The sequence below is a fragment of the Ostrea edulis genome, chromosome 4 (assembly GCF_947568905.1).
Source record: "Ostrea edulis chromosome 4, xbOstEdul1.1, whole genome shotgun sequence".
Taxonomy (NCBI): domain Eukaryota; kingdom Metazoa; phylum Mollusca; class Bivalvia; order Ostreida; family Ostreidae; genus Ostrea; species Ostrea edulis.
In genome coordinates this window covers 35,528,843-35,553,995 of record NC_079167.1, presented here as the reverse complement: position 1 = coordinate 35,553,995, position 25,153 = coordinate 35,528,843, and the positions used below count along the sequence as shown (strand labels likewise).

Below are 25,153 nucleotides of genomic sequence, written 5' to 3'. Positions count from 1 at the left end.
ATTTTCAGGGATACGCAACAAGGCAAGCATGGGATAAGTTTTGCCTAATTTACCCCAGAGATCCATTGTTTTAACACCCCATAATACAAACAACCTATTCCTTACATATCATTATCATAGTGGTACATGTAATATATCATACCTCCTAAACAGTTACCTCAACTCAGTCAGTTTTTGACACTTAAAATATTAGGAACAACCAATCTGTAACAATTTATTCATCATAAAAAACAAACCAAAATGAGTTTTTGAAATTCATCACTCTCATCAATTTTTTATCAGTAAAAATTGATGACACTATCTCTCGCTTTAAAAACACATGTAAAGTCTGATGTGAAGTCTGGCACATCCATAGAGTTCAATGTACAATGTATTATGGTATTTACCATACAATAAATACTGAAATTCCTCAGAATACATTTTGATGGTCTAAACATCATATTCCAGCTAACATCATGAATTGTACACAACAAAGGCCCATAGGAAGCAAATTTAAAGTGCTATTTGTGTGTGTTAGGGGGGATTAAATCACACTTTACAATTGATTTTCAGTGAATCTTTTTTAAAACTTCAAAAATTGCACCTATTCTTACAGGCCTAATTACAGAAAGAATAAAATGATCAGCTTGTGTACAACACCAAAGCAAAGGCTGCCATTGAGAGCTGAAGGCGAATTCCATCCCAGCATCATGATAACCTGAGACCCTGTAGGTTTTTCTGTAGGTTCATCTGTTCTTTTGTTTGACGTACTTTCTCAGCACTAAATGCTTCCTTGTTTGATTTCTTCTCCATCCTTCTTTCCTACAAAACAGGGAACTCCATTTAACATCTGTGTCAGTTTTAAATACTTCTTCAACTAAGAGCCTTGGTTAATATACCTACGTTCCTTATATACTTCTATTTGTGGTATTAAAAATTCCATTAAATAAATGAAATGAAACTAGTGATAATTGTAACTGGGACCATTCTGGATATTCCCAAAGCAGCCAACACCCCCCCCCCCCCCCCATTTAAAAAGTGGTATTATTTGTTTAATTAATTTTCACTGAATCTTTCAATGGGCCTCATCGCTCAACTGAGTCACCTTGGCCCATATCTAAGGATTTCCCTTCTCTATTCTTAAGAAGGAAGATTTTTCCAATATATTAGCATGTAAAACTTTGATTCCCTATTGTGACCCCATCCTACTGACAGGGGGCCATGATTTTTTTCAAACTTGAATCTGCACTATGTCAAGAAGTTTCATGTAAATTTGAACTTTTTTTGCTTAATAATTCTTGAGAAGATTTTTAAATGACCCCACCCCATTTTTGTGAACCCACTGGTTCTGGAGTAGATTAAAATTTATCAATGTATTTTCAATATTTTCTTCACTCATAACAAGAGTTTTTGATGTTTCAGTATTATCCAATCAAAATGAAGCACACATGCATGCAATTTGGTGATTTTTACCATACCAATCAATTAAGAGCCTCCATATAAACGTATGACATAATTTTCAAACAATTTCATTTAAAAACAAAAACGTTGGACTGATTCCAAAGTTGGTTGACTAAAACTCCACTGCACATGCATGAATAACTCCAGCATGCTAGAGGTTAACAGTGAGATACTTTTGACTTGGCGCCACTCCAAGGAACATTAACCAAGGCTGTAATGCATGCAGCATTAGACAAGGAGCTGAGAGCAGAACAGGCAGGTTTCAGGCAGGAGCAATCATGCATGGACCATATCGCCACTCTGCGTATCATTATTGAGCAATGCATAGAGTGGCAGTCTCCCTTCTACACGACCTTTGTCAACTTCAAAAAAGCATTCGACAGCATTGACAGGGAGACTATCTGGAAGCTGATGCAGCACTATGGAATTCCACAGAAGCTCGTCAACATCACCAAGAAGCTGTACGAGGACTCAACCTGCCAGATCATCCACAACGGGAAGCTGACCAACCCCTTCCCAGTGAAGACAGGAGTGAGACAAGGCTGTATACTGTCACCGACAATTTTCCTGATCGTCATAGACTGGATCATGAGAAGAACCACTGAGGGCAGCAACACCGGCATCCAGTGGACCCTCACCAAACATCTAGAGGACCTGGATTTTGCAGATGACATCAGCCTTCAATCGGAACTCCTCGAATGTCTCGCGAACTCGACATAGATCTCGGATGTAATACGATGGCATCCATGAGCGAATTTGATGCATTGCTGTGACGTCACAATTGACAATGCATCAAATTCCCTCATGGATGCCATCGTATTACATCCGAGATCTATGTCGAGTGCGCGAGACATTCGAGGAGTTCCGATTGCATCAGCCTTCTGTCTCACAAGCAACAACACGCCCAGTCCAAGCTTACCCGACTAGCAGAGGAGGCAGAAAAGACCGGCTTGAAAATCAACACCAAGAAAACAGAGGTGATGCGAATGAACAACCGACTCAACCAACCACTGCACAGAAAGGACCTCGTAGAAACCAACCGCTTCGTCTATCTAGGAAGCGTGGTTAACATTGATGGCGGCGCAGACGAGGACGTTAAGAGCCGGATCAGCAAAGCAAGGGTAGCGTTCAACACCCTACGACCCATCTGGAACTCCAGAGCCCTATCCCAGCACAGCAAGGTCTGCATCTTTAACGCCAATGTCAAAGTAGTCCTCCTCTACGGATCCGAGACATGGCGAGTAACCAACACCATCACCAACAAGATACAGATATTCGTCAACAAGTGCTTGCACCACATCCTCAACATCAGGTGGCCGGAGAAGATCTCGAACGTAGACGAAAAGAACCAGCCAAAATCCAATAGGTTAGGACATCAAGAAAAGACAAGAGGTACTGTGAGCAATGCTCACTAAGAATACCCCCCGCTTACCCCAATCTCCCAAAGGGTGTTGGTAATAGGTATAAACTACCTCTTTTCTGAGTGTAGAAAACAAATGGCATGACAAACCGAACCATATTGCTACTTCGATGTCCAGTGCGCGTGACCTTTGACCTTTTGACCCCAAAATCGATAGGGAACATCTTCATCCCATGGGTAGTCCATATGTATGATATGGTGACTATAGGTGGAAAGGATAACGCTTTAGAGCCCGGAAACCATATTGCTACTTCGATGTCCAGTGCGCGTGACCTTTGACCTTTTGACCCCAAAATCGATAGGGAACATCTTCATCCCATGGGTAGTCCATATGTATGATATGGTGACTGTAGGTGGAAAGGATAACGCTTTAGAGCCCGGAAACCATATTGCTACTTCAATGTCCAGTGCACTTGACCTTTGACCCCAAAATCAATAGGGAATATCTTCATCCCATGGGTAGTCCATATGTATGATATGGTGACTGTAGGTGGAAAGGATAACGCTTTAGAGCCCGGAAACCATATTGCTACTTCGATGTCCAGTGCGCTTGACCTTTGGACCCCAAAATCGATAGGGAACATCTTCATCCCACGGGTAGTCCATATATATGATATGGTGACGGTAGGTGGAAAGGATAATGCTTTAGAGCCCGGAAACCATTGCGTCTACAGACGGACAACCTGATTCCAGTATACCCCCCACAACTTGTTGCGGGGGGTATAAAAATGGGGCTGGATAGGACATACGCTCCGCAAACCAACTGACAACGTCACAAGACAAGCACTAGAGTGGAACCCACAGGGAAAAAAGAAAGTAGGATGGCCCAAACAGTCCTGGAGAAGATCCGTCAAGAGCGAAATGAAGGAAGCCGGAATGACGTGGACTCAGCTGAAGAGAGCAGCCCATAACAGAGTCCGTTGGCGTGGTGTTGTTGCAGCCCTATGCTCCACCGAGAGTCAACAGGAATAAGTCAAGTAAGTCAAGTAATGCATGCATGTTCAGACAAAATGACATTCATTCTGGACCTCTACAGATCCTAAACTGCCTTATATAGTTTGTGAGAACACTCCCACACAAAAAACGTGCCAGAGAAAAAGAATGATAACTAGGAACTCATTAAGTCTTTCATTACACTACTTCCATTACACTATAACCATTGAAACATCTTCATCTCATGAAGATACAATGACAAATTCAAACACCATAGTATGCAACCATCTTTACAGGGTCCAAGATTCATGTTGATTCAAACAACGACGGGGTCAGATTATGGGTTTGCAATTTTGCAAGGGGATATTTAGAAAATTTCTTTTTAAAAATCTTGTCAAGAGACACAAGGATAAATTTTTTCCATAACTCCTGTCCTTTTCATGCTATTTTGAAGTTTTAAAGAATTTATTTATTCCAACACAGTAAAATAAGGTTTGGGTTCTAAATTGGCTCAAAAACTAGTGTGATACCATAAATAAATATATATATATATATATATGGGAATGAAACTAGTACATAAAACGTTTTTCTGTATGATTCTGACATCTGTAAACCTCTACCTTTTTCTCATGCTTAGTTGCCTGCTTCCTCTGTTTGCGTTCCTCCGTGGTCTCATTCTTGGGTCGGTATGTACTTGCTTTGTCAGCTAGCCTATTCTCCCTTATTTCCTTCTCAATTTGTTTACGAGTTAAACCCGGCTGTTCCAACACCCCCTCTGGGATCCCCAATCGAGATGTCAAATTGATTTTCTTATCCTGTAAAGTTACACTTCAAATTACTCTACGACAATTTTTACCTCCAACATAAATAACATACAAAAGACCCAGGTCTTATCAGTCACCTGAGTATTAGTTGAAAGTATCACTAGCCTCAAGGGCTGCGGAATCAATAATAATTTTCCTGTTCTACATTTAATATTCAGAGGATTATATCATAAGATGTGACATTAGCCCCTGAAAAAGCCCATACTTATGCAAGACTTTGGTACAATCCTTTCTGCTTTTCCTAGATATGCATTTAGTATTTATACAGTAACAGCAAAATCAAAGAAGTCTTTCAAATGATAAACACATTTAATCACTGTGATCAATTCAGCCTCACCCTGGTACCTAAACCCCTACACCTTGAATTACCAAATTTACAATTTTGATAAAGGGCTGCTCATTCTAAATACATGTATACATTTAGTTTCAATTTAGTATTGATGGCATTAAAGAAGATGTTATTTAAATGTTTTACACGTAAACACTATATGCTAAGTTTGGTCCTGCTCTAGAGTCAGAACCTCTACCCCTAGGGATGGTGAAATTAAAAATTTTGGTACAAACCTTCCTGCTCTATATGACTAAGAGTATGCATTTAGTTTTTCTTACAGATGTGTGGTTGTAAAGAAGACTTTTGAAATATGGTTAATTTTTGCCAGATTTTCCTCCACCCTTAAGGTCCTGGGGATGTAGAACATGTGGAACTTACTATCTATGTCCCCGCCCCCTGTGCCTAAGATGCTTCATACCAAAGAAAAGAATTGGAATGGTATTTATCAAGAAGAAGTTAAAAGTGTTCGTTCAAATGTTAACGCATGATGGACAACAATGGACACAGGCCAATAGCAATAGGTCACCTGAATGACTCAGGTGACCTAAAACATAAAGACTCCTTTTGAAGACTGAAATAAATTCCACTAGGTAGTATATGCACTTAATACTTAATGTGTGCATATTCATCAAATATTGTAAAACAAGCATTCTGAGAGTACTGTAAAAGTAGTTATTTATGCTGGAGGTTAAGCACACGTTTTTTCACGTTTAACAATACGCGTGGGGGGAAAAAACTGAATATAATATATATTATATCAAATATTTATAACTATATGCGTGAGGGAAATTTACGCGCTTAGCTTATTTCGTAACCGCATATTTAGGGTAAATTTCCCCCATGCATAAATAACCACTTTTACAGTATTACATAAGCAATGTCCCCTACTGGCGCCCCCATTAACTGACAGATGTAATTTTCGAGAGAATGTACATTTAATGTTTTCTGACCTTGAACTGTGGCTTAAAACATTGGTACCAAGTCACCATGTTTACCAAAATCGAATTAGTTTAATGTTTCGTTTTTCATACAGTTGACACATGTAGTTTTTATCAGGGATGACTCACATCATTCTGCGATGTACTGTTTGCCAACTTTTGACACAGTTCACATCATATCTGGATCACCATTTTTGCAACAACAAAATTACTTGGGGGAAATAATCGTGCAAATGGAACACACAAGAAGACACTGATATATCATATTCGCATTTTAATTACTTACAAAGGACTTCATATTATTATTTACTATCAACTGTTTAAAGGTCAATTTTGAATAGGCCATTGCAGGAATGCGGTAAATAGAGTACTGCCTACTAGTCCGACTTCGCTCACCGACTCCAGAAAAAATACTCTCGTGATTAACAGATTTGATATATTTTCATTGATATGTTCCTTTTACCATTAATGAGCTTGAAATGTTAAATTAATGAAGAGACTATTTACACAATCAGTGACCGAGTTTTGTCAACTGCCTCGATTCAGATCTCCTACTTTAACAGCATTTCCATCAGAATACGATCCTGATGAATATAAAGATGTAACAATATAAAAATTAATTTCTTTGACACCTGTCCATCAAACATTATGAAGTTCGAACTTGATCTGCAGTTTGCCACTCTGAAACTACACTGTCAGTTTCAAATGAATCCTTGCAAACAAAATGGAAAAAAAGTCTGGAAAACCAATGGGGCAGTCAGACAGAGGGATGGATGGACAGATGGATAAGAAAACTATAGTCTCCTTCGGTTTTACAAACCAGTAGGGGGCTAACAACCATTACAATGTTTACAGCTTATCATTCATTTTATTCACAACAAAGTTTTGGGGAAATATTTTTTGCAAATTCCTCCATTTCTGTTTCTAAATTTACTAGAATTTTTACACAATAAAGACAATTTTTAATTTGTTAGACAATACCTTTCGAGGTTCCTCTATTAACTTAGGATGGTTGTATAAATTTGAATAGGTACCTAAAAGCAAAATTTGGAATATACGAACAGTGCAAAATTGATGACATTAACACTCATAAACAAAATATATTTACTTTTTCACAAATTGATGTGTAAAATTCTCATGAATATACATTGTTATAGTTGCAGAATTGACCTACTTATAATGGATTCGCAGTCCCATTTTTCCTTGGGTTTCTCTATCACCATTTGTACAAGGTCAGCCTCATTGTCAGATTCATCTCCACTTACGACCTCTATCCCAAGGTCATCAGGTCGCTCATCATCCATCACAGAATGCAAGTTTCTACGGCTGCAAATATATCAGATCATTTCTCTAGACATTTCTCTCCATAATTAATTAAAGTAATATTTAAACTAATATATTGGTATTTAACATTTCCCTTATTTTAGGCACTATCTACAAATTCCTATCTGACACTAACTAAAAATAAAATTCCTCACTTTTCTTCTTGCTGTTTTTCAAAATCTTCCAATATCGTGTCCAGCATATGACTGCCTTGTCCAACAAATCCATCAACATCTTCATTGTCCAAGGCACCAATTTCTGTGTCCTCATATTGTTCATATAACTGAAGTAAAAATACATCAGTTACCACTCAATCTGAACATGGGTACAGTAACGACAGCCTAGCATACATTGTACATCATTTTCAACTCTTTGTTGGGGATTTAACACATATTGCACAGAAAAAAAGTGTGTGCATCCGCAAACGTGTATGGCAAACCTATTATCTTGAATAAGAATACAGAAAACTTTGTATTGAATGATATACAAAATTATTTAAATGCATATGCTTTGAAATTTGGGCAAGTATGGTACAAGAAAAAGAACTTTCAATCACACTACATCAAGAATATGGAAAATATTTCATTTGATAGAATTCAAAGTTTGGTGCTCAACAATTTTTTTTTAATCTATTTAACAAATAAGGAAAATTTACTTGGTTGATGATTAATGAAGACAAACCAGTAATTGTCAAATTGAGTGAATATTTAATTAAAACTTTCAGAAAAAGAAGTGATGCTTTAAAACTGCAAAAATTCCTATATTTTATTATTCATATGTTGGTATGATACTGATATTGTCCATTTACTTGTGTATACACCTGATTAGCAATTCATATATGTATGTACTCGTTTCCCCAACATGCTGCATCCACATGTAGTATGCAGTCCATGTAACCTGTAGTTAATGTTGTAAACTTTCTTTCTTTTTGGAAATTTCCTTCTTTATAAGCTGCCTTGTTGTTATGCCCTCTTAGCCCAAAATTGGAATAAACTTATCTTATGTACAGTTTACACAACATTTGCATGGGACAAGTTATAATGTAAAACATGAATTCACTATCATGTGGGATCAATTTACAAAGATATATAAGAAAGATAACAAACTATATTTTGAATGGTTTCGATACTTGTGATCAGCCATGGCAGGTTGGCCTTTTTATTGCACTGACCCTGAGCCAATTGATAAATAATTACTGACAGCTTACCAAGCCTAGTATTTGAATAAACCCAAGCTCATTAAAAACAATATTTTCCATCCATAATTAATCTTTATATTTCAGCAACCTGTGTCCATTCAGCCTTAGATAATTACTTTGATAATGTTAATTATATCATACAAGTTTTGGCATTTACAAATATCAATTTCAATAGCTGATTATTTCAATAACTTTAGAAACAGATAATTCATTGCATCAGTCATTTCACTGTAGATTCCTAATTATATGCGAGGAATTTATCATCACATAATTTTGGGAGAGGCATCACTCGTGAAATAAAATTAGTCGATTTTAATTTTCTGTTGCTAAAATAGATACATGAAAGAACTCTTGATTTTCAGACGGCATGCGAATTTAGGTTAACACAATAATAATGTATACGAGCAATTTTGCCACATTAAATACTGGTGTGAATTAAGGTAGCTACAGTATCTTTTGTAAATGATGATTTTCTAGGTAGGGCATAATGATGTATTCCGTGTTTCCTCTGCTCACAATGTGTGTTGCTGCTTTCAATAATAAGACAACTATTTATCAAATATGACATGAAATGTTAAATATAATCTAGCAAATATGAGAATTAACAATATCGGATATATAATACCCACATATAAGCAGATTAACCGTGGATGACAGTCATGTCTTCTTCATCTGAGATGCAACAATTTTAAGACACACTGTAATAGTCTCTTTATTATTGAAATTTTAGGAAAGTGAGAATTGCTAAAAAAAACATGAGACTCACACACAAAGCATGAGATATCATATGTATGAAACAAAGTCATATCTGTATCACATGGATACACCCCAGAACTACAGGATGTTACTTAAGTGTTCAGTTGTCCTTTTTGAAAAAAAGTGCATTTTTGCATCTTACACTAAAACTTCGCTTATTTCTTTGTATATCATAAATGTCTGACATAACATCATTATTCACCTTTTCAAATCTATCATCCAGTAAAGTTAACCCTTCATTTCTCTTGATTACTGAGGAAGACATGGAATAATTAGTGAAGCGAGACTTTGTTTCTTCCTCCATGAATAGTTTCCCTCTGTCATCACTTCCGAAGTCATCATCTGACATTTCACAGTCATCAGAATCAAAGTCCACATCAGATCCAATTTCTCTGGAAGAAAAATGAAGTTCAGAGTTATTACAAACACATCTACATAATCTAATTCATTTTACTTTGGATTAAAACTAAAAGTGTCAGAACTTGATTACTTTTTAGAAGAAAAGGATATCTATGGCTGAAAAACCAAAATATTTGGTTCAAAAATTAAAGATTTTCAGCCTCCAAGTCTTTTATTTCATGATAATTTTTTCTCCTTCTATCGCAGAAATTCCTAAAACTGTTTCTCAATTAGAGGTTCTATCATGAATTCACACATACTCATCCTCATCACATTTGACACCTTCCCCAGCATTTGCCTTGACTATGAAGTCATCTTCAAGTTGATTTTGAGGATCATTATAGTCAAAATCCTCATCAAGTGCTGCAACTATATCTGGGTCCCAATCTGGCCTCGGTCCTGCAGGAGAGATTAAGTATTGGTTCAGTCAATAAATACACTATCAGTACTGATTCATTCAATCAATATACATTCAGTACTGGTTCAGTCAATCAATATAATTGTCTGCAGGTGATTTTTCTTGGAATAAGTTTCCATATATTTGGAATAAATTGGTTTTTGGAATAAATTGGTGTTGTTTCCAAGTATGGAAGTGGTTAAGCTGGTTTGTAAGGATGTTTATCATTTGTGCACAACATCAAATGTCAGATTTTAACTTGTTGTTTAAAAAAGCACAGATATCTAAATGATATCGCTCATTTGTCTAGGAAGCCTCTATCTGTTTTGGGTATATTTAAAGAAACAAGATGTAAATGTTAATTCTTGTAGATTACATGTAATATTTTGTGCTCAGTTGAATTTGGTAGGCAATCATTTCCTTATATGTATGTTATTTTGTATTCCAAATACCTAAAATAATAGTTAAAAAGTATGGAAGAATTTAATGCATGAATGTTTCATAACAACTTCGGAATACTTCAGAGAACTCGATATCTTGATATTACTATACATCTTTGTACTGGAATGGAAGACCCGCATTAGGCCCAATTCAACTTAATTAGTAGATTATCATCCGGGGTTACATAAAATATGGGGCGGGTGGGAGGATTATATTTTTTATTTCCCCGAGAAAAAACAAGATGAGTTTGTGAAACACAAATGCCCCTGATAATGGCAAATTCCGAAGATGGCCAAGGTCACAAGGACGAATATCTTGATACCAGTAGAAAGATCTTGTCACAAGAAATGCTCATGTACAATATGAAAGCTCTAATATTTACCATTTAGAAGTTATGACCAATGTAAAAAAAAAAATTAAAGTAGGTCAAATGTCAAGGTCAAATGGTTTAGTACCAAGGGAAAGGTCTTGTCACAAGGAATACTCATGTGAAATATCAAAGCTCTATCACTTACTGTTCAAAAGTTATTAGCAAGGTTAAAGTTTTCAAAAAGTAGGTCAAACTCCAAGGTCAAGGGATTAAAAAATGTTAGTACCCACGGAAAGGTCTTGTCACAAGGAATACTCATGTGAAATATCAAAGCTCTATCACTTACTGTTCAAAAGTTATTAGCAAGGTTAAAGTTTCAGACAGAATTACAGAATGACAGACAGGACAAAAACGATATGCTCCCCAATCTTTGATCTCGGGGGCATAAAAATTAATGACAAAAGGCATCACACAAAGTGTTAATCAAGTTAACATTCAAAGAATCCTTGCTAGAAGATATAAATCCAACATTCTGTGACTTTAATCAATCACTCATGTCACTGGGAAGCAAGTTTGTTTGAAATCGTAATTTTTGCAAAAATAAAAAAATCAGGATGGGCCCTTTTTTGAGGGGCGGGGATGATAATCTATCAATTTGACCTTGCATAAGTATTGAGTATCTTTAAAATCTTATTGAGACACCTACCTCTAATGGGCACTGCTTCATTCAAAAGACCTACACCTTTCTCAAGGTCAGATGCAAACACTGAGGATGGGAGGTTTATCTTTGTGTTCTGAAATATTTGAACCTACATGTATGTACATTATATAAGCAATAACAAACTTCTATAGTTACACAGATAGAATCAAACCTCTACAATAAAATTCATTATAATCAACTCCTTTTGACTATCACATTACTTCTTTAACAACTTTGAATGACTGTGTCCAATTCAATGCTTTATAAATGTACTTTCTATGACTGAAAATAATACTATTATTTACTGTTATTACAACAGACTGACTGTGACTCTTATGTGAGTTTTTCTATACATATGTACACATATTGCTCCTGTTGTAAGTAAAATGTTCTGTAATACATTCCACTGGTTCACTATAACATGCTGTGCTGTTGTCGAAATATGTCATACCTTCTCTTCCCTGGGCACATGTTCTTCTAGCTCGTATACTTCATTCAAATCTTTCAAATGTTGCAAATAGTCATATTCATCATCGTAAAAAATGCCGTATTTATGCAGCTCTTCGAGTTTCTCTTCTTTGCTTAATTCCTTTAAATATATGCAGAAAACAGGTTCAGTATTTCAAGCATCTTCATTTCACTCTCTTCAAAATCTATATGCATTCTGATTGGCAAAGTACGTATATATTAAAACATCAATGTATGAATATACTATCACCTTTTTCTTCTCTACAGGAAGTAGAACATGTTTTGATGATTCCTCTTTAGCCTGCAGTGGATCTCTCTGACTTCGGTGTACTAGGTGGAAAGTCACTGCATTTTTCTTATCAATGAACTTTTTCTTTTTGGCTGGCTGTGAAATTTGAAATAATGAATATATTGCAACATCATAATTCACAAATAATGATTGAATATAAAAGTACAATAAACATTAATCCAACATATAACTCTATGTCTATAAGAATTTTGACCCATACATGAATAAAGCTGAGACAAGGAGGGTTCTTTATCATGCCACTGCCTACAGTGACATCTATGGGCCCTCCATCTGTTACTTTCACTTCTAATGCTGAGCGTTTGGCAAAGGTATATGTTAAACACTGTTCCTTTGCCAAGCACCTAAGGATGTGATTCTAATGTTGTCAAAAACATTAATAAATTCCCTGTGCCAACTGATTAAGTTTGTAAAAAGTTCACAACAAAAGACTGTAAAAAGAACTTCTCGGAACAATGTTCACAACAAAAGACTGTAAAAAGAACTTCTCGGAACAATGTTCACAACAAAAGACTGTAAAAAGAACTTCTCGGAACAATGTTCAAATAGCACACACACACAAAAACAAGCATCCAATTGTATTACCCTTCACATCATATAAATTACAATCATAAATATGCAGTTACATTAGCTACACCTATACATACACTAATATGGATTAACTCTATCCTTATATACACTGTATAACTACATTGTGACAAGTATACACTGTCAAAATAACTGAACCCATTCGAATTACCTAGCCCCATGAATATGTACACAAAAAAAAAATGAATTTCATTTTGAAAAATACAAAAGAGTATGAACTGTGACATTTTGCGCCAGCATAATTCATGAAGCGTGTTAGCAAAAATATGTGAAGTGTTGCCGTTCATACCCTCATGTATTTCCAAAACTGAAGATTATCTTTTATATTTATATTCCTGTTGGAATTCCCAGCCATTCAAATAGACATGCTATATGTATCTTTATCTGTTTAATACATATTTAACAGGTCCAGTCCAAAGTCTATTTCTACCTATGTAGCTATTAATAGCTACCTAGGTATTTTAACCTACTTCTACTGCTACTTCTACCTGTTTTTTAAAATATGAATAAATAATAATAAAGGTGCATCTTTTAAACAGGTTAGTCGTTTTATGTATCATGTTGTGCATGTGCATGACAAAATTCGGAGTGTAAATTTGAATACTTTACATGGGTGGAGAATGTAGAGGAAATGCATGAAAAATCGCCTCCAAAATTTTTAATGTAAAAATGCATGAAGGTAGACTTTAAAATTAATACAGATTTGTAAGACATTCTAGACTTCTTATCACGTAACTTTGATCCTAAGTTCCTAGAAAATGGAACTGGGTATAGTCATTGATGTAAATTTGAAAGGTTGGAAAGTAATAATTTTTTGTCCAATACTTTTTAGGTATTCATCGTCAGTCATGAGTGTAAGTAAATCAAGAAATTTGGAACACATCATATTGCACCATTCCTGCGTTTGGCCACGAAATGCTAGTAAAGGAAAAAGTAGGTAAAAATAGCTACCTGGAGTAGGTTTAAATACCTAAGTAGCTATAAGTAGCTACGTAGGTAGAAATAGTCTTTGGACTGGACCTGTTTATATGTTATTCTATTCGTTCCTTTCCAAACTGTCACAGCCAGTTTGACAGTGGAACTTCATATCAAAGAAAAACCACGTACACGTAGCGTCCCAATCGTAGATTACGCTGTTTCGATAAAGTCGTGTACTGAAGCATGTATTATCTAGTGTTATTAGACATTGCATGACACATTTAACTCTAGCCACCTCCCCCAACATTTCTCTGTTAGAATGAGAGACGTGTCTCTGGCAGCTTATTGCAAAATAAAGTATCTTCCATTACAAAATGCTGGTGAATAGACGAACATACTTACCATCGTTATAGATATATATATTTCAGAGATGTTTGTAAAACTTCCACATGGTATTAACTAAACGGATGTGACGTTATTATTTATATATTGGTTGATAAATCTGGAAGTATTCCGAACATATTTGCCCAATAACCAGTAAACCAATGAAAAATCCGCTTTCTCGTTCATTAAGAGCCATCTATGGCCTCTATGTGAAAGGGAAGTAATCACGTAAAAAAATAGATCCTAATTTTATAATTGCGCTCTACATAGTAAAAATTGTCAATACATAAAAAAATGATAATTCAGATGATAAAGAAGTTAGTGTTGGTAAATTGTACAAGTTATTTGGTTGATAATTAGAATTTCTTCTTTATTTACGTCACGGTGATAAACAATCGGTCACGTGACAAGCACCTTGCGCACGGTTTTATCCAAGGCAGTAGTTCGTCATTGTACGTCACGCAAAGTACAGAGAGGCTTCCCAGATGCCAGTGCGCTCTGAGCATTTGCACAATGTATGGAAGTCCGCCATTGCGGTGGGACAACATCGGTCAGAGAGCTGGCTGAAATCCGAAATTTGGGGAGCTTTAGGGCATCCCAATGCAGCACACTCCCCAAGATCTAAAAGAAAAGCTGCTGGAGGCTCTTGATGATGATAACAATGTAAGGAAATCGACACAAACGTATAAATTTGGGGAAATCTCCATTTTGTTCATGACTGTATATAGGTGTTTGTTATGGGACAAAAGTGTAAGACGAACTTGAGATAGGTTACAGCTTTATTTCTTTTTTCAAGACATTGTCTATGTTATTTTATTATTGTTGAATTTTAGAAATATCTATATGAAACGGGTTTGATGCATTGTAAAAAGTATCGTATGGAAGAAATGGTGATGGTATGAATTACGTTCATTTTTAGAGGCATGGCAAGTTAGGTAACTGGAGAAAAAAAAAAAGATAGGTTATCGTTTGGAATAGTTTGCAACTTGATGGTTGAGCATGCTTATATTATTTTTTTTCTCTTATGAGGAAGAATTGAAAACGGGTAAAAGTCCAACAAATCAAGGGAGCATGGCCATGTTGCCCTAGTACTGGCAGGATCATAAAAATCAATATGCTGCATTCATTTATAGCAGCATACACTTTCTTTTAACTCTTTCATGGAGAATTTATACTAAGGATGTATAATAATTCATCTTAATAGCCAACTTCCTTTTGAAATATAAATATCGGTATATTCTGTTTAAATTTGATTGCCTAGCTGGGTAGCTCTGTTGGTTAGCATGTTAAATAAGACGAATAGTTTTCAATTTCAAAATATTAATGTACCTATCCTCCACTTTTCAACCATATCAAATTACTCTGGTGTGATCTTCCTCCTCTAGGTAGGTCTGACCTCGGCCTAAAATGGACTCGATCATGAAAAAATTGTCTTTAAAAGATAATGTATATTCTAACAATAGATACATAAAAAAATAAATGTGAACATTTTTATTGTTATTGCCACCCAGAAGTATGCACTCCCTTCATCAACATTAATGAAAATGTACATGCCCTTCTTTTTCTTAATAATTATTTTTCTTTAAACAAATTGGCTGAAATACACAGCATGGGTAATATCCTCGTGCATCCATATTTCAACAGTCTTATCAATATGTATCAGTTTTGTACATCAATTGAGCAATTCTCCACATAATGATCAGTGTCATTTTGCTTTTTCTGTAATTGCATGTAATGTAAATAAGGACAATTAAAATTAATTGATAATCATCCCCGCCCGCCCCTCAAAAAAGGCCCACCCTGATTTTTTTGATTTTCGCAAAAATTACGATTTCAAACAAACTTGATTCCAAGTGACATGAGTGAATGATTAAATTCACAGAATGTTGGTTCTTTATCTTCTACCAAGGATTCTTTGAATGTTAACTTGATTAACACTGTGTGATGCCTTTTGTCATTAATTTTTTTTTCGGGGGAAATAAAAATAAAATCCTCCCACCCACCCCATATTTTTTGTGACCCCGGATGATAATCTACTAATTAAGGTGAATTGGCCTAAAGAGATGCATTGAGTCAAAAGTTTTGTTAAATTTCATACTGTGTCATCAGGTTAATGACAAAGAAATAGTGACTGTATTTTCAAGACTGACTATGGTGGAAAACCGAATATGGTCCGACATGCACACACCCTCTCTTCCTGATCCAGTTTGTCTTCCCAATGATAAAATACTTTACGATGCCCCGTGGTATCACTTAATCCATGTACATTAACTTAAATCATTGTAAAACTTATACATGCATGAATAATCTACATTGTCTCACATTCATGTACAATACAATTGGCATACTTTCGTCTTCCGAAACATCGTTTATGTAATCTTTGTTTTCCCACAAATTCTCTCCTTTTCTAAAGCCAGAATTTTCTAACTTTCCGTTTACAAAATCTCCCCTTTGGCCATAGCTGATGAGAGACTAGAAAAGAATCAATATCGGATATTTATATTGCTATATTAACGTCGAAAAGGGGGGGAAATGTCACATTTGGGAAAACGTAGTGCATTTACTTTCAATTGTGGCGTAGAGGAATGATAGACCTACTTTATAGCTAGTTTTCAACACTTTATTAGCAGAAACAGATTTAAGCAGAATACTTAAAAGCCAAGGTTTTCAACCTGTCAGTTTCCCTCAGGTAAGTTAAGTGAGGGGCGGAGCTAATTTAAGGCAGGTGTGAAGCCCAAGCCAGAGGAAACCCTGCTAGCTTGTATATACTGTCCCAAATACACAGGATGTTATCTTTGTTACCTGCATTACATATAAATGAGAATGTTAGCCATTGAAAACTTAGACAGAATATTCTTTATTCAAAAGTTTTTTTGTATGCATATGACTGCCAAACATAGTTTTCGACGGGAGTTCCTGCGTACTGTGGTAGATTTTCTGGCTATGTACAGCTGATGTACCGATCATCGTCCCACGTCCCATGATGGCTATATATTCCAAAACAGCTTAGAAAGTTTTGCTGTTGGAATTAGTTTTTCTGGACTGCACACCAGAATTCTCTGGCTACCAAAGTTGTCTGTGTGACTTGTCCTTAAAAACCCAATTTTAAGTTGACACCCCCAAATTGTAAGCTACCTGTCAATTAAACATTTAATGGTAGTTTGAAAAACAAAAAAAAATTCACGGCCATGTTTCGAGGGGAAAATTACGCTTATAAATTTTCAACTGGGTGTAAACAAGATTTCATTAACGTACAATGTATTTACTCATAATTAATCTGTTTATTGTAAATTATACTCAGCAATCCATAATTATTATTATCAATCATACCCATTCCTAAGCATAACCTGCTATATTCTATTATAATTTATGTAATTGTTTTCAAAATTTACTACTATTATTGTGTGACTCTCTACATGAAAAAACCAATACCGTTTCCCTATCGAGCGAGCGGTAAGCATCAAACAATTGCATGGACGCCTGGATCACCAGTTAAGATAGATAAGGTATACACAAAGACTAGTATTTAAATGTCCATCAATTTCTAGCATCCAATCTGAAGCTGAATTTTTCCTGATTGACAAGGGTTCACAGACCAGGTAAATTTGAAGGCAGTGCTTATTTTCTCGGTCTTTAAGATGGTCAGTCATATGTACTGATAAACCAGCAGAAGATCGATTTGTGATATTAAATTACGTTTTTTGCCTCCTTAAAATTATGAAATTCATGGAAAGTCTTTGATAAAGATTTGTAATTTTCTTTTTTCAAAATTCCAATCTGCAGGGTTGAAACTTAACTAAATTTCCAGGAGTCATGTGGGCTTCTGAAAAGCTATATCTGGGAGCCCACAACAAAACATGCTAGCCCACATTTGATAAAATATTTATTCTGGGAGCCCACAACAAAATATGCTTGCCCACATCTGATGAAATGTTATATCTGGGAGCCCACAACAAAACATGCTAGCCCACATCTGATGAAATGTTATTACTGGGAGCCCACAACAAAACATGTTAGCCCACATCTGATGAAATGTTATTACTGGGAGCCCACAACAAAACATGTTAGCCCACATCTGATGAAATGTTATTTCTGGGAGCCCACAACAAAATATGCTTGCCCACATCTGATGAAATGTTATTTCTGGGAGCCCACAACAAAACATGCTAGCCCACATCTGATGAAATGTGATTTCTGGGAGCCCACAACAAAACATGCTAGCCCACATTTGATGAAATGTGATTTCTGGGAGCCCACAACAAAACATGCTAGCCCACATCTGATGAAATGTTATTTCTGGGAGCCCACAACAAAACACGCTAGCCCACATCTGATGAAATATAATGCAAGAAATCCATGAGATATGTGAATGGATCATATATTTTGTGTGTGTTTGCTTCATTATACTGTTTGAATGCATTAAGTAATATTTAAAGTGGTTGAGAATAGGTTTCCATACTTTTTTTTTTTTTTTTTATTGTATTTGATATGTGTAAATATACTCCACCACAAAAAACATTCATTATTAAATTATTTGTGTTCCAACTTTCAATTTGTTCTGACGACAACGCTGTTTTCTTTGTACTAGCAGTAGCTTTCTATTTGTTCACATCCCTATGTCATAATAATCAGGAAGGCTGCAATCGTGATATTTTTTTGTCAAGCTCTAAAACTTCCAGCTGTTTTGACATCAGTGATCTTGCCAATTGACTTGGATAAAAATCACACATGGTATACTTTGTTGTAGTCTTAAGAGGTCTCCAAAACGCTTTAAATTAAGCTTATAAATAACTCAGAAAAGGGTCTTATTGCTAAAGATTTACTGATTACCGAACCTTATACAATTATGACCGATTCCTGTTCACATAAATCACTCCCCATATGGACGAGCGAGACAGCAAATTTAGGCACCCACACAAAATTTTACTCACAATTAGTGAGTGCTGAGTTTAAACCCTTATTCTTGTGCGAGTAAATCATGATATGTATGTGCCCCTCAAAAATCAGCCCGTCCTGAATTTCTTTATTTTGCGAAACTTGCGATTTTATGAACATTTTCATGCCCCGACTCCGGTATTTACCCTTCTTGTTTACATTTCCGGTGTAGCAATGTGAAAAGCCACGTACGGAAATTAGATGTATCGTTTTCTGAATTTCTCGCTATCTTGCGGTCGTAAATTTTGAAGAAGTTTGGTATCTTTCTGTGTTTGAAATTAAGCTTAACCAGAATTATTTATTTGACATTAAATGAAGCATTTCTGTTGACAAAAACTCGTTTGTCATTAAGGCCAATTAAAATTAATCGATAGATTATCATCCCCGTCCGCCCCTCAAAAAAGGGCCCACCCCAATTTTTTATTTTCGCAAAAATTCTGAATTCAACAAACTTGCTTCCCAGTGACATGAGTGAATGATTAAAGTCACAGAATGTTGGTTTTATATCTTCTAACAAGGATTCTGTGAATGTTAACTTGATTAACACTTTGTGTTTATGACTGAGAATAACTGATATTGTTTTTATAGGTTATCGACATGGACGGAGTGTTGGCCGTCATCACGATATTGGAAACGTACCCGATCACAAGAGATGTGCTGGAGGTAATGAACATCCTTAATGCAACTTAATTGAAACACATTCAAATAATACTTTCTATTCATATCATGTAAACTTCTTGATAATTGACAGCAATATTGATTTTTTAAGTTGTACTCTTCATATTAATACACAACAGCTGAAAGACAACTCAATTTATAGTGACAGAAATCTTACTAATTATTATATTAATAAGTAACAAAAATTATAATGGTGAGTAGATCTGTTGGAAGAGTAAGATGTTTTAGTAAGCCTTTTGATAGAAGAAGAAAATGTTAGCAAGTTCAGATTTTGGCTCATTGTTTTGGTTTAGTCTATTTTAATATGACTACATTCAATTGTTCAGAGTGATAAATAGAAATTGCTTAGTACAGGAATGCACTTAGGTAATAAAGTATTACACAAAATTCTCAATGGATTTAATGCAGTTCAGCTTGTGTGTGCTAATCAATGATTGTCAACAGAGGACCAGAATCTGTCTGCAGATTTCATTGATTTTTTCGTGGTCAGGTAAAACTATGGCAGGTGATATTGAATTTTGAATCAAAGTTATGCCTCTTGTGTGTAGAAGTGGTGAAATACATGAATATGGGTATTGCAAATTCAGGGTTACACTAGCACAAGAATCTGAGTCCTTGACATGAGGACAAGTGACAAAACTTTCTCTATAATAACCATATTGGATAACTAATTGCAAGGTATGTGTGTGTGTAAGTATGCACCATCAGACTTTGTTGAGCAGACAGAATGGTAATCATAAAAGTGTCCGCTGAGAAGTGACCTGGTGCTTCATTATACACACATATACATTGTAATTGCATGCCCTGATGTAATTATGAAGATGGATATCCAATAGTACATTTTTATGATGAGAACAATATACAATTCAGATTTAAAACCACTTGTCCCATGTCTATTGTGTTCAGAGGAATTGTATGTACTGCTACATGTAACCTGTATTCAGGCACATTTCCAAGAAAATGGAAGGTCAGTGTAATTCATTGAAATGCACAAAGTATTACATACCAGAGTAGGACATTGCTACTTCAGGCAAAGTTATTGTTGGAGTAATTGAATTTCACAGATACATCTTGTTTACTCCCTGTAGCGATCAATGTACTGACATTTGATGGGTTGAAGAGTGTTAATACTGCAAATGTCACAATTTATAATTATTGGTATGTTGCAATTAATGTTGAATTTGTTATATTGCTACATTACTGCACATTGATTAAGTTTTTAAATGTTATTCCAACCATAGTCTTTTGGCCACAAATGGGGTGAAAGTGTCTTTATATTGAATATATAGGAAAAAGTAATGTTTTAAAAAAAGAAAACAGGAACAAGGCCACAATTTTTTCAATCATATTCAAGCATCAATTAATTATACCCCCCGCAACAAGTTGTGGGGGGGTATACTGGAATCAAGTTGTCCGTCTGTCTGTCCGTCCATCTGTAGACGCAATGGTTTCCGGGCTCTAAAGCATTATCCTTTCCACCTACCGTAACCATATCATATATATGGACTACCCATGGGATGAAGATGTTCCCTATCGATTTTGGGGTCAAAGGTCAAGCACACTGGACATTGAAGTAGCAATATGGTTTCCGGGCTCTAAAGCGTTATCTTTTCCACCTACAGTCACCATATCATACATATGGACTACCCATGGGATGAAGATATTCCCTATTGATTTTGGGGTCAAAGGTCAAGTGCACTGGACATTGAAGTAGCAATATGGTTTCCGGGCTCTAAAGCGTTATCCTTTCCACCTACAGTCACCATATCATACATATGGACTACCCATGGGATGAAGATGTTCCCTATCGATTTTGGGGTCAAAAGGTCAAAGGTCACGCGCACTGGACATCGAAGTAGCAATATTGTTTCCATTTAAATTCTTTAACAGCTTTTTTCATCGCATGGAGATGCTGTGTTCCTAGATACCTTTTGGATCATAATACTGAAGTTTATTTATACCTATTACCAACACCCTTTGGGAGATTGGGGTAAGTGGGGGGTATTCTTAGTGAGCATTGTTCACAGTACATCTTGTTCAGGTATAGAATGCGAGGTGTGGGCTTATAGTAGACAACCATAGTCTTAAAATCTCCTTATCTAGAATGACCAATGAACAGGTAGCTACAATATTCACACACACACACCCTCATTACAATGTAATGTTCAATTGTCAAACTAGGTTATTACTTGTTTTTTGGTCAAAAAAGCATGAGATTCATATCTCATCATCATGCTTTACGCTCATGTATGAAATTCAAGGCAGTAGTTTACACAGATTATTCAATTTTCATCATGGGTCAAAATTAGTAGGGGTACACCACTTCTCAGTGAATATTGATGATTTTAAAGTGTTAGTTTTTTTTTTGAGTAAAAAGACATGGAAAATATGGTTGTCTTGGAATTCCAGGAAGAATAGTTGAATTTAATACCTTGAGGTTAACAATTGTGAGAAACCATGATCATGTTGAGCTGAAATATAGAAATGGTTTTCCATGTGTTTTCCTAAATGCTGACAATTAGTTAATGATGGGATATACTGTTCTTGTCGATCAATACAGTGCAGATCATAGCTAGCAACAGGTGTAAAAAAAAAAAAACAACATGCAACAAAGCCCAGGACATTTGCTCTGAACATTTTAAATAGAAGTTGAGCAAAAATATATTCATATCCTGTAAATCACACTATTCATGATAACTTCATATTTTTACATGAATTTGTAAGTTTGTCTCATTGGAAAATAATGTTCTCACGAAGAAGAAAAAACAAACAAATTCATTGTATATAAAAAGTATACTTCATTGTGTATGGCAAAATCATGGAAATTAAGTCTCGTGAAATATGAAGTGGATTTCAGTAATTATGAAGGTATTGCCTTAACACTAGCCTTCACTGTTAAGTAACTGTAAAGATTACTTTTCTTTTCAGCAAACAAGAATTGGGAAGTACGTTAATGAACTCAGGAAGAAAACAAACAATGAACAATTAGCCAAGAGAGCAAAGAAGCTAGTGAGAAACTGGCAGAAACTTATCAACCCTGAAGTAAATGGAGATCATGGAGGGATTGCACCCAGTCACCCCAGTGTAGCAGCTTTAAGTGGGAATGGTTCCAAGCCCAGTAGTCCAGCACTATCTCAAAAGTCATTATCTCCAGTGGTCAGTAGTCAGAATGTTGTGCGTCCTAGTCTTTCAAAACAGTATCCAGGATACAAACCGAACACACCCACCCAGACTTTTAACCAAATTGTGAATCCAAATACTCCCAAACTTCCGCAACCTCCAAGGAGTAAACCGAACACTCCTAATATGTCCCAGTATTTGAAATCGGGACTCTCTCCCAATCTGAGCACGAGTGATCTTAAGGGTTATAGTAAAACCTTCCCTAGCAAAGTTCCAAGGCTAAATTCTGTGCATTCTTCCCCCGAACTATCACCCAATGTGTTGAATTCACAAACTGATCGTTTAAGCAATAATGGCAGTCCTTCTGATGAAGTAGAATCCCATGGAAGGCTGTTAAAAAATTTGTCTCATGAGAGTCTTTCAAGTTTGAGTGGTAGTGTCAAGGATATTCCACAGCACTCACATTCCATGAGAGAAAATGGACGTTCTTTGTCTTCATATTCAGGGTCAGCACATGATGATCAAAGTATAAACTCTAAAACAAATGTTGCAAATAAAAAGAAGACACGAAATGAGAACCAAAATGCTGTTCGAGCTCCCTCTAAAAGTGAGAATGTGTCCTACAAGACAGTTGCCAATGGGTCCGTGGCACCTTCCCCCGTCATGTTCAGTGACAGAAGTATGCACAACTCGAGTCGAATATCACCGTCCTCATCCATTTCCTCTGATGGAGGTGGGAAACAGCATACCTTGCCAAGTCGTCGAAATGCTAATCTTGTGGTCAGCACCGATACTCAAAAGTCCTTTGATAAGGCATTAAAGACACCAAAAGTGAAAACAACTGCACAATTAATTGCAGATCTGCAAGCTAAAAGTGGAGGATCTGCGGTTGGAAATCGTGTGATTCATCAAATTGAAACGAATCAAATTCGAAAGGAAAGTGATGAACCACCTCCTGTTCTACCACCAGGTGCTCGACCCAAACGGAGGCGTAAACACGAAGATCTGCAGAATTCATCCACGCCAATTCGGCCACCAGTTAATCTAAGTCAGACAAAACGGGAACTTGTCGAAAATTATCTTGAGAGCTCTATTACACCTAGCAGTGCTGTGGACATGAGTCCCTTCAAATATGAGCTTTCTCAATCAGAATCTCTTGGCAAAGAGGAATCAGGCATGGACATTACCGACAGTTCAGAGATTGATACAAATTATCGACCACTGGAAGTCCAATCAAAGGAACATGATCTCGGTGACAGCATTAATACAGACATTGTGAAAAGAGAGGAGAGTGGGGAAAGTAAAATGCTTACTCTCGAAGAGATTTATGATCAGTTACGGCCTATTGACTACAGTAGTGTAGACTTTGACTGTATGGAAACTGAAGAAGAGAGTGAACCTCCACAAGAAGAAGGCGTAAGTGATGGGGTTTTGGAGCGTTTGCACAATTCTGAGTGGGGTGAGGTGAATGGGTTGTATGATATCAATGGTGCTTGGAAAGACTGGACACAAACAATTACAGTGGCATCTTACAATGATGAACCTCTTCATATTCTGCCATATGTTCTCACGGACGACTAGTGCAGAAGAAATCCGTGTTTACAATTAATTTTCTCCATTACTTTTATTTTATTACGAGTTAGTGCAAATAGATCAGATCAGTGCTTTCAAAATTTATGCAGATCTATGTAATATTTGTTGATATTTAAAAGATCTTTAATTATGTGTTTGTATTTGTTCTTGTATTTGTAAAACTTTCGAGGGAAGTAAAACAAATAAAGGATTTATAATTAATTCTTCATTTTATTCTATTGCAGTTTTTATACAAATAAACTACTGAGCAATAAATCTTCAATTCCAATAGCCTAGGTTTTTACTAATCCGAGATTCCTCTGACTCTAACCCCCGCTTTTATATTGTGACATGTGCGGGGGAGAGTCAGAGCGGATGCCATATTGAAAAGTGGGAATTCAGCGACACCAGCTGGTGTTGCGACTCTGCCTACCTTTCGCAACTTTATTTCGCGGTTCTAACTTCCGAGACGCGAGCAATCTGTAAAGAAATGATTCTTCTACAACTTAATCACAATTAATACGACGCTTTCGCCGTTTAAATTGGAAGTTTGTGTGCTGACGTCATGCGCAAAGAAATCGAATGGCGAGGAGGCGACCTAATTCAAAGTGATGCTTCATTTGTCGGCGATAGGGCCGTTAAAACGGCGAAAGCATCGTATTAATTTTGATTAAGTTGTAGAAGAATCATTTCTTTACTGATTGCTCGCGTCTCGGAAGTTAGAATCGCGAAATAAAGTTGCGAAAGGTAGGCAGAGTCGCGACACCAGCTGG

The 25,153-nt window shown here is 36.1% G+C and overlaps 2 protein-coding genes across 2 annotated transcripts; one reads left to right on the top strand and one right to left on the bottom strand.

The window, feature by feature from the left end:
- Positions 1–200: 200 nt before the first annotated feature.
- LOC125668755 (protein LTV1 homolog) lies at positions 201–14,267 on the bottom strand. The gene is made up of 11 exons (XM_048903142.2): positions 14,094–14,267; positions 12,129–12,263; positions 11,862–11,999; positions 11,417–11,504; positions 9,823–9,961; positions 9,366–9,555; positions 7,365–7,492; positions 7,061–7,212; positions 6,868–6,920; positions 4,414–4,608; positions 201–801 (listed from the first exon to the last, which is right to left on the bottom strand). Exons 1-11 carry the CDS (start codon positions 14,094–14,096, stop codon positions 688–690), a joined length of 1,335 nt encoding a protein of 444 aa, XP_048759099.2. The 5' UTR covers positions 14,097–14,267; the 3' UTR covers positions 201–687.
- A 226-nt stretch (positions 14,268–14,493) lies between these two features.
- Positions 14,494–24,602, top strand: LOC125668754 (mediator of RNA polymerase II transcription subunit 26-like). The gene is made up of 3 exons (XM_048903141.2): positions 14,494–14,738; positions 19,599–19,673; positions 22,617–24,602. The coding sequence occupies exons 1-3, from the start codon at positions 14,676–14,678 to the stop codon at positions 24,387–24,389; spliced, it is 1,911 nt and encodes a 636-aa protein (XP_048759098.1). The 5' UTR covers positions 14,494–14,675; the 3' UTR covers positions 24,390–24,602.
- The last annotated feature ends 551 nt before the right edge of the window (positions 24,603–25,153 follow it).

Coding starts and splice junctions, on each gene's coding strand:
- LOC125668755 (XM_048903142.2), bottom strand. Junction 7,493..9,365: donor TGGATGATAGATTTGAAAAG/GTGAATAATGAT, acceptor TTTTTACTTCAG/TTATATGAACAATATGAGGA. Junction 4,609..6,867: donor TAATAGAGGAACCTCGAAAG/GTATTGTCTAAC, acceptor GTAACTTTACAG/GATAAGAAAATCAATTTGAC.
- LOC125668754 (XM_048903141.2), top strand. CDS start 14,676: ATGCAGCACACTCCCCAAGATCTAAAAGAAAAGCTGCTGGAGGCTCTT. Junction 14,739..19,598: donor CTCTTGATGATGATAACAAT/GTAAGGAAATCG, acceptor TTGTTTTTATAG/GTTATCGACATGGACGGAGT. Junction 19,674..22,616: donor TCACAAGAGATGTGCTGGAG/GTAATGAACATC, acceptor TTTTCTTTTCAG/CAAACAAGAATTGGGAAGTA.